This window comes from Podarcis raffonei, chromosome 7 (genome assembly GCF_027172205.1).
Source record: "Podarcis raffonei isolate rPodRaf1 chromosome 7, rPodRaf1.pri, whole genome shotgun sequence".
Lineage (NCBI taxonomy): Eukaryota > Metazoa > Chordata > Lepidosauria > Squamata > Lacertidae > Podarcis > Podarcis raffonei.
In genome coordinates this window covers 788,037-797,474 of record NC_070608.1, presented here as the reverse complement: position 1 = coordinate 797,474, position 9,438 = coordinate 788,037, and the positions used below count along the sequence as shown (strand labels likewise).

The 9,438-nt window shown below is 55.4% G+C and overlaps 2 protein-coding genes across 2 annotated transcripts in view; one reads left to right on the top strand and one right to left on the bottom strand.

The window, feature by feature from the left end:
* The window catches only part of LOC128416946 (riboflavin transporter 2-like), a 274,487-nt gene that overhangs the window by 201,990 nt on the left and 63,059 nt on the right, over positions 1-9,438 (top strand). The window lies entirely within an intron of this gene.
* Positions 1,195-8,945, bottom strand: HGH1 (HGH1 homolog). Its single transcript, XM_053395045.1, has 7 exons — positions 8,928-8,945; positions 6,107-6,658; positions 4,485-4,585; positions 3,856-3,954; positions 3,541-3,632; positions 2,519-2,641; positions 1,195-1,826 (listed from the first exon to the last, which is right to left on the bottom strand). The coding sequence occupies exons 2-7, from the start codon at positions 6,637-6,639 to the stop codon at positions 1,656-1,658; spliced, it is 1,119 nt and encodes a 372-aa protein (XP_053251020.1). The 5' UTR covers positions 6,640-6,658; positions 8,928-8,945; the 3' UTR covers positions 1,195-1,655.

The window sequence follows — 9,438 nt, the reverse complement described above, 5'->3', positions numbered from 1 at the left end:
TGCCTGGGTTGGACCTGATGACCCGCTGGGTCCCTTCCGACTCTACCTGAGCCCCCTCACCTGCCTGGAGATTCTTCCCCACTGAGCCACAGGAGAGCAGCCCTGTTGATCAGACCCTTCAAGTCCCAGCCAGCCCAGAGTCGCCTTCCCTCCCGCTCATCAAGAAAACAGCTCCCCCAGGTGGGGAAGGGGCCCTTTTGGGAGAGAAAATGGGCTTTTCACTCTCTCCTAACGCTGGAGCCCCTGGGCAGCCCAGGGTTGGACTGTGGAACTCCCTCCCCCAGGCAGAGGCAGACGGCCACCTATCTGGGGGGATTTAAGACACATTCATGGAGGAGGAGTCGGCTGTTGATGGCTACTATCTGACGGCTGCAAATGCTACTTTGTGAGCTACCAAGAGCCTCATGCAGCTAAGAGCAGCCGATAAGATTGCTCTCCCTGGGTGGGATTGCGCCCTTTGCCCAGCCTTAAGCCCCTGCAGCCGCCTGAATCCATCTCTTCCTAGTATTCCAAGCTCCCTGCAATTTCAGCTCAGAGCAGAGTCTCTCATGTTGGAAAGGGCTGAGGACCTCTGGAATGAGGGGGGGGGGAGAGGAGTGAAGGTGAGCAGACGAGGAACAGGGAAGGCGGGTTGCACCTAAGAGGAGCCCTTCCGCTGGATCAGGCCCAAAGCCCACCTAGTCTCGCATCCTGATTTTTCAGTGGCCACCCAAATGGGAAGCCTTGAACAGGACTCTTCCCCGCTCACTGGGCAGGAAACAGGAAGCTCATTACTGACGGCCCATGAAGGCAGCCCAGAAACGGCCCCGTCCTTTCCAGGCTCAGAGCAGCCTTCCCCAACCTGCTGCCTTCCAGATGGTTTGGACTACAACTCCCATCATCCCCAGGGTTGTAGTACAAAACACGCCGAAGGCAGCAGGTTGGGGAAGTCTGGAGGAGAACATCCTGGGTCCTCGTGCTGAAAGGCAGTCCAGACATTGCTGGTGTGGATCACAACATACAGTGGGGGGGGGGAGCACATCCGCCATTGCAGCAGACACTCTGCTTGGAAGGAGGCTGGGGGGCAAGCAGCTGGGTTGGGGGGGCACCTATGGCCAGGCAGGACTGGCCAGACCCACAGAGCTGTCTTCTTGCTCAGACTCCAGAAGAAGGGCAGGAACCTCAGAGAATCAAATGCCATATACAAACTGGGTCTTTCTGTGCTGGCAAACATTTTATTGGAGGGCAGTAGAGTCCTTGGGGCTGCCAACTCATCGCCCTCTTTCTGTAGGTGGTGGCAGAATTATTATTATTTGTTTATTGAAATTATATAACTCCCTATACCTGGAGGTCCCAGGGCGGTTCACAGAAAAGCTCAACATAAAAACCACAAAATTATCAAAATGAAAACACCCCCCGCCCTGGGCAGGCCAGCCCCCTCCCGGCCCAGGAAGGGCACCCAGCTCTGCCTGGACAAACTGCTGGCAGGGAGGGCCCACGCTCCACCTCCTGCCCTTTCCATTCCTGGTGGGGCTCAGTTCTGTCGCCCCACTGCTGGCTGCTCCTTGGCCAGCTCTCCTTTGCAGTATCAGGGGCTTTGGCCTCAAGGTTGGCCGGGGGCGGAGGGAGAGAAGGAGTCTTTGTTCGGGGTCTTTGTTGTCCCAGTTATCTGCGCCTCATCTCTGCAGCCCTTCAGAGCCGGAGGCTTGGCTACTGCACTGCTGCTGCTGCTGCAGCTGATCTTCCTCCTCCAGATCCAGGCGCTGCAGCTGCTCCTCCAGCTCCGCAGGGATCTCCACCTCCAGCAGGTTCTCCATCCCGGCCTCCGGCTCGTCCCCAATGAGGACCTGCTCAGGGCAGAGGCAAGAGGGAAAGGGACCATCAGGCCTGAGCCCCAAGCAGCATCCGTCCCAATCCCAAACAGCTGCGCAAGAGCATCAGGTCAAACCGGAAGGGCCGGGGGGGTGGGGGTGGAAAGCCCCCCCCCCACTGCATACCCCAGGGGGTTACAGAAGCAGAAACTGAACAGGGGGCAGGGATTCCAATGAACAAGGGGAAGGGGGAGAAATATTCTGAGTGCTCAGCTTCCTTCTGTGGCTTGAGAGTTATCTGGCAGCCCAACTGGATCCCACAAACCTCAGCCACCACCAAGCAAAGGCTCTGTCTCCCCACTCGCCTGTGAGATTATTCGCTGCTTTAGTTCCCTGCTTCCTGATTAAAAAGAGCATCACATTCTCCCTTTCATCTTTCCTCCAAGCTAAACACATCGGGATCAACCGGCCTTTTCCTTTAAAGCAGAATACGTCGGACTCTTCATCACCTGAACCCCTCTCAGATGGGTCATGCTCTCCCTCCTGAAGACTGAACAGGCCAGGGCTGCTCCTGCCCCAAAGGAGCCCCCCCCCAACAGGACCCAATCCAGCACCCCGCGGCCATTCAGGGATTCCCCCACCCCAAGCATCTCCCAGCCATCCCTGGGCCTGAGTGACCAGAGGGAGCCAGGCTGCCAATCCTTGCCCCCCCACTCCTTCCTGCCCACCTGAATCAGCTTTTCGCAGGCGGCCAGGACACCTGGGTCCTTTTCCCACTTGTGCAGCTCCCGCAGGATGAGGTAGGTGCCTTTCTCTCGCACCAGTCGGCGCCCCGGCTTGGTGGCTGTGAGCTGTGGAGAGAAACGGAAAAGGCTCGCCTGTCACTGGGGTGGCGTGCAGAGGGTCAGCCTGGAGGCGCAGGGTGGGAATCGAGGACCCCCAGAGGAAGCTGAACGAGGGAGGGGCTCCTCCATGCAGAAGACAGAGAGTCCCCATGCACTGCCTCCAGGGGAACTGGGCAAAGGCGGTTTTCCTGTCCCAGCAAATATGGATCTGTTTAGGATCAGGCCGGCTGGAAGCAGCAGCAGACCTAGAAGTGTAAGGGGAGGGGGGAACCTGAAGGAGGGAAGAGGCTCAACAGGCCAGGAGGGTGAGATGGAAGACGGTCAGCTGTGTGCGCTTGTGGGGCCTATAAATTGTCTCCCCCAACACCCAAACTGAGGACCTTCTCTTCTTTGGGGCAAACTTGCCTGCAGGTCCCAGCAGTGCCTCAAACACTCTGGCTGCTCTGGGGCTGCTGAATCAGCCGCGAGGGTTTTCTCTGCAGGAGGGGGCTAACAAGGGCTCTGCCCTGCATGATCAGGGGCAGAGGCGGGTCTGGGTCCCAGTCGCTGGAAACGCAGAGAAGGAGGGTGCCCTTGTGCTCGGGCACTGCATCCCCCTTCCCCTTTGGGAGCCCTGGGAGAACAGGAGGCTGGACCGGGGGGGCCCCGTGGCCTCATCCAGCAGGTGCTCTCCTTCAGTTCTTCAGAGTTGGAGGCAAGGAGGGCAAAATCCACTTTCTCCAACTCTGCAATCCGCATGGATTTAAGTTTGCATAGAGGCTGAAATCTTTCTTTTCAAGACTTAAACTTCCAGGGGCCTGTTTTTTAAAAAACAAAGTCTTGGGGGGAGGGAGGATGAAGACAGAGATTCGGAAAAGGCCCTTCCTTGCCCAGGGGTCTGAAGGCCATCTCAGGCCAGGACTCACCAGCATAATGGCCTCCAGCAGCATCTTGCGGATGTCGGGGTCTGGCTCCCTCTTCTTCTCCGCTGGCAAGTACTGGAGGTCCAGGGGCAGCCCTGGGGCCAAGACAGCGCAGGCTGAGAGGGGCCAGCGAGCGGCCACAGTCCCACCCAGGCCCACCTCGCCAGGAGGCCCACTTCCCCAAGGCCCCCGCAGGACTGAGGGGGCTAAGACATCCCTGCCCACCCCCCGCTCCCGCTGGGGCTTCCTGGGGCAGACTCTGCCCCCCAAGGTCCAGCATGGTCTCCCCCCTCCCTCTGCCTTCCCCAAGGGACCCACTTTCCATCTCGTCCTCCGGAAACTCCTCAGGTCCAGCCAAAGGGAGGAGGAGGAAGGGGAGGACGTCCACCTCTTCGCTCAGCAGCCACTCGTGGTGCCCTGGGGGAAACAAGCGAGGCAAAGACCCTGCTGGGGTGGGTTTCTGACATGATTGAGACAGTTGGAGAGATAAAATCGAGATATGGAAATATGAAAATATTGATGAGAGATGAGAGGCAGGACTGAGATTTGGAGATGCTTTGAGGTTCAGACTGTGGGAAGCCGTGAAATCAATATTACAATTTGGAAGACAATTTGATTTTTATTTGATTTTAGTTTTTTATTTTTATTGGATTATGAATTGATATGTTAATTGGATGCTTTTTATTGGAAAATTGATAAATGCTCTAACAGCAACAACAAAAAGACCCTGCTGGGGTGGGGTCCACGCCCCCGCTGCAAGAGACTGGGGGCACTGGCAGTGAAAGGAGCACAGAAACTGCAGGACCTGCGGACTCCAGATGCAGGGACAAATTTAGCAGCCCCCACCAACCCACAGCCAAAGAAAAGCAGCAGGTTTATCTGGACCAGGAGAGAGAGCGAGAGAGAGAGAGAGAGAGAGAGCGCACCCCCCCAGCACCCCCACTCACCATATTCAAAGCAGCAGTTGCGGAGCGTGCCCACCACCCCTCCTCGGCGGATGGATGAGCGTGAGTACTGTGTGAAAGGCAGCAACCTCTGCACCACACACCTGGCAGGAAGAGGGGATCTGGGGTCAAGGAGGAGCCCTGAGGAAAAGCAGGGGCTTCCCTCCCTCCCATAATGCACTGCAGGCCCCTCAGAGGCACCTGTCACTCAAGCAGGGGGCATCTCAAGCGCTGAATGAAAGGCCTCCCTTCCAAAAAAGAATGACCTCTCCCTGCCCAGGTGGACCCCTTGACGCCCCCTATTCATCCCTCCCGTCAGAGCTTCATCCTCCCTGTTTGTTTTCTCTTTAGTTTCCCTGGTTTTAAAAAGCACAGAAATGTCATTTACCTTCCCGCCAGAGTGGTACCTATTTATCTACTTGCACTGGCGTGCTTTCGAACTGCTAGGTTGGCAGAAGCTGGGACCAAGCAATGGGAGCTCAGCCCGACGCAGGGATTCGAACCGCCGACCTTGGGCAAGCCCAAGAGGCTCAGTGGTTTAGACCACAGCACCACCTGCGTCCCTTTTTACTAATTGTATCACCTGGGGGAAAGAAGTTCCCCCTCCCATCTGCCTTAGAACAAATTGGTGGGTGGGGGGGCAGCTCGCCAAATTCAGAGAGGAAACATAGAATCAGAGAATTGTAGAGTTGGCAGGGACCCTGGGGGTCATCCAGTCCAACCCCTACAATGCAGGAATCTCAACTAACTCCTACATGGCAGATGTCTGTCACCTCTCATGGGAATCTGTTTCCTAGGACCCTCATACCTACGGGACCGCCTCTCCCGGTCTGCCCCACAGAGGACCTTAAGGTCCCTAAATAGCAGCACCCTCAAGGTCCCTAAGGAAGGCAGACTAGCCTCAACCAGGGTCAGGGCCTTCTCAACACTGGCTCCCGCCTGGTGGAACGCTCTGTCTCCTGAGACCAGGGCCCTGCGGGATCTGATTTCTTTCCATAGGGCCTGTAAGACAGAGTTGTTCCGCCTGGCCTTTGGCTTGGAATCAACTTGATCCCCTCCCTCCCTCCCTTTCTTTCTTTTTTCCTTTCTCCTTCTGTGATGGAACTCCTATTTGGGGACTTCCCTGGCTTTTTTCTGGCCCACGTAGGACCAGTCTGGATAGTTGGCCTTGGTGAAGACTTGGCGTTTTCACCCCCCCCCCAAAAAAATTTGATTTGAGTTCCTACTGAAATGAGGCTGCATTTTAACGTTGTATTTTAATCCTGTTTTTTAAGTTGTATTTCAATCAATTGTTTTTATACCTGGTGTTAGCCACCATGAGCCCGGTCTTGGCTGGGGAGGGCGGGGTATAAATAAATTATTATAATAATATTCCACTGTCAGTTCTTCCTGATGTTTAGTTGGAATCTCCTTTCTTGCAACTTGAAGCCCCTGATTCGAGTCCTACCCTCGGGAACGCACTTGCTTTTCAGAACATGCCTCTGTTGGGACTGATATATATTTGCTGCTCCCCCTTTCTTCTCGGCAGTCTTCACAGCACCCCCCCACATAGCAATTCCTCCACATGCAGAGGCACCCCATAACCCCCCCTCGACCCCAGCGCCCTCCCCCCTGCCCACACCTGCCTGGATCTGTCCAAGAGGAAATCTCGGGCTTCCGGCAGCTGGCTGAGGTTCGACAGCAAGGGCCCCAGGTAGTGCAGTGAGGCCTCGGGGTTGAAGTCTTCGGTGCAGAAGGCGTCCACCAGGGCCGGCAGCCCCCCCGGGCTCTCCTGCTGGAGGGCAGCCAAGAGCGCTCTGCACGAGGCCTCCTCCCGTGACAGGTTGGAGAGCAGCGTGCAGACCTCGTTGGCCATGGGGAAGGCCGGATCCAGCAAGCGCTTCAGCAGGACGGGAAGCCCTTCCTTCAGGGCCCCGTGGGCAGCGGGCTCCGTGGCCAGGTTGATGAGGGCGAGGTAAGCGTCCGTGGCCATGCAGGGGGAGCGGTCGCTGGTCAGGGCCAGCAGGGCGGACACAAGTTCCGGATCCGAGGCCAGCAGCCGCCTGCCCTCCGGGTCGCCTGTGAGCCCCATCACATAGTGCGTGGCCCGGTCCTTCAGGTCCACACGGGTATCTGGGCGGAGGAACGCCAGCAGCTCGTGGGTCGGCTGCTCTGCCATGCTGGAAAAAAGGGGGGGTCTGCACAGAGAGAGAGAGAGAAAGGGCAGCCCATGAGCCGGCCTGTGTTCAGAGACCCCCAACTACGCAGGGAGGGTGCTTCCTGCCAATCCCCCTTCCTCTTAAAAATAAATCCTTGAAAAACAGGCATGATCCTGGACTATGCAGAATTAGATAAATTAACAGGAAAGCTTCGAAACCAGCGGGACCAGAGATTCTTGGAAGACTGAAGTAAATATATGAATTATTTGAAAAGTAATTGTAATGAACAGATTGCTCCAGTAGGACTGCAAGAAGTTTTGTAAGGAGGGCTATTTGAAATATTGCAAGAAGACTACGGGGAGAGGTATTAGTTAATGATAATTAAGAGTAATAGAGAAATTAAGAAATGCAGAATAAGTGATAAAGCACGGAAAATCATCAGACGAGTTGACATAAGGTCTAAAATATTGTATAAGATAAGAAGTTATGTTATATGATTGTTGGAAATGATATGTTAAAAAAACCAATTAGATGTATATATAAAAAAAAGAAAAACAGGCAGGATCCAAGTTTATGGAATTATGCAAGGCAGGGAGAGAGGAGATAGAACAGTTTCCCTCCTTCTCATGAGACTAGACCTTGTGGACATGCCATGAAGATGAATGTGGGAAGATTCAGGATGCATGAAAGCAAGTCCTCCTTTGTGCAGCACATCGCCAACCTGTGGAACTCCCTCCTGCAGGAAGCAGTGGTGGCCACCCACTTGGATGGCTTCAGCAGAGAATTAGACAATTCACAGGAGGAAGAGAGGGCTCTGCTCTGCCAGCGGAGGCAGCAATGATTCTGAATCCCAGTTGCTGGAAACCCCAGGAGGGGAGAGGGCTGCTCTTGGGCTGGGATCCTGCCTGGGGGTCTCCAACAGGCCAAAAACACCTAAGAGCCTAAGGCCCATCTTGCCCAGCTGTCTGTTCTCACCACGACCAGCGAGATGCCCCAAAGGACATCAGAAGCACCCACTGCCTGCCAGCTGTGAAGGGCAGAGCCAGCCATTGTGGTGACATCAAGAGCCAGCTCCTCCTCCCTGAATGTGTCTTTCAAAGCCCTCCAGATGGGTGGCCGTCTCTGCCTCTGCCTGGGGGAGGGAGTTCCACAGTCTAACTCTGGGCTGCGCCCAGAAGGCCTTTCTTCCGTCTGCCCTGGACCTCCCAACACTCAGCTTCAGGGGCTGCCCAGGAGAGAGTGAGAAGCCCATTTACTCTCCCGAAGGGCCCCTTCCCCGCCTGAGGGAGGGAGGGAAGGCGACTCTGGGCTGGCTGGGACTTGAAGGGTCTGATCCGACAGGGCTGCTCTCCTGTGGCTCAGTGGGGAAGAATCTCCAGGCAGGTGAGGGGGGCTCAGGTAGAGTTCGAAGGGACCCTGAGGGTCATGAGGTCCAACCCAGGCAAAGGGCTGTGGCAGCTGATGGGATCCAGGCAGAGGGCAGCTCTGGGAGCAGGTTGAGGGTGGATGAAAGATTCTCTGTCTCTTGCTAAGCAGAAACTGCATGGCCTGGCAGGGGGGGACATGTATTGCATGGGTGCAAATGAGGGCATCCCTTAAGCGGCTCCACAGGGAGGGAGCCATTAACTCTTTCCTGGCCAGGCTTGGTCTTGGCAGCACTGGTCTCTGAAGCCGCTGGCTGCCTTTCAAGGACAGCCCCCAGGAACTGCGGCGGCAGGGAGAGAGATGCTTTTCTCTCTGCCCCTCCAGGATCTGAAATAGGTGGATTCCCTAAAAGGTGGCTTGGGACCAGGGGCTTGAAGGGACTGCAGAGCTCAGTCTCCGCGGGTCTGTGCTGCGTTTATTTGAAGATGTGGATTTACTGATCGACTGTATGGGATTGGCAGAAATGACGAGCAGAATCCGTGACCAGGGAGAAGAGTCGGCAGAAGAAGATTGGAAAAAATTTAAGGACTATTTACAGAAATATTGTAAAATTAAGGAATGCTGAATGATGTTGGATTGAAATTGAGTGGTTTCTAGCTGTAATGATATAAAGGAACATGGATGAAAAAAAGGGTTTGGATAGAAAATAAGGTGATATTATAAGCTGTAATGCTTTAAGTTAAGGATTTGCTGAACAAAGAATTTAAATGGGAATACAAGAAGGGGAGGTATGAGGAGGTCAGAGAAATATGTTACTGAAAAGATTGTATTATGAACTATATGTCTTTTTTAATTTTTTTGTTTGTTTAAAAAATTGAAAATCTTAATAAATATCTTTAATAAAAAAAAATGAAGATGTGGATTTAGAAGAGGCCGAATCAACCGCAAGAAGATCTGAGCCAGGCAAGCGAGTGGGAAGTTTTGGAAAAGCCCACGGGAATCCCTGGGAAGGAGGAGCGAGGGGCCGGAGACGAGGGACAGGGGCTGAAACCCCAATCCCTGCCCTGAGCAGGACCCAGCTCCCCCCCCCGGCTGTGTTGCGGGGCTGGTTCAGCAGCAGCTCCTGACGCAAAGGACGCAGGAAGCGACACTGGCCTTTTCGCGGGGGTGTTGGGGGCAGGATTGGGAATGCGCGGCCCCGCATGCAACCTCCACGTGGGAAAGGGCTGCCCTGGGGAGATTGGGGAGCTGCTCCGGGCATCAATGCAGAGGCGCCTGCGGGCAACGGGGGGAGTATGGGACCCTTTTCTCTTGGGGGCGCGCACCCGCCCCTGCCCCTCCGCGCGCGCACGGCAAGCAGAGCCCCGCCCGCCCGGAGACCCCACCTGCCTCTCCTCACCTGCCTCTCCGCGCCGAGCCTCTTCCGGGGTGGCGGGAGATCGGCCAATCGCTGC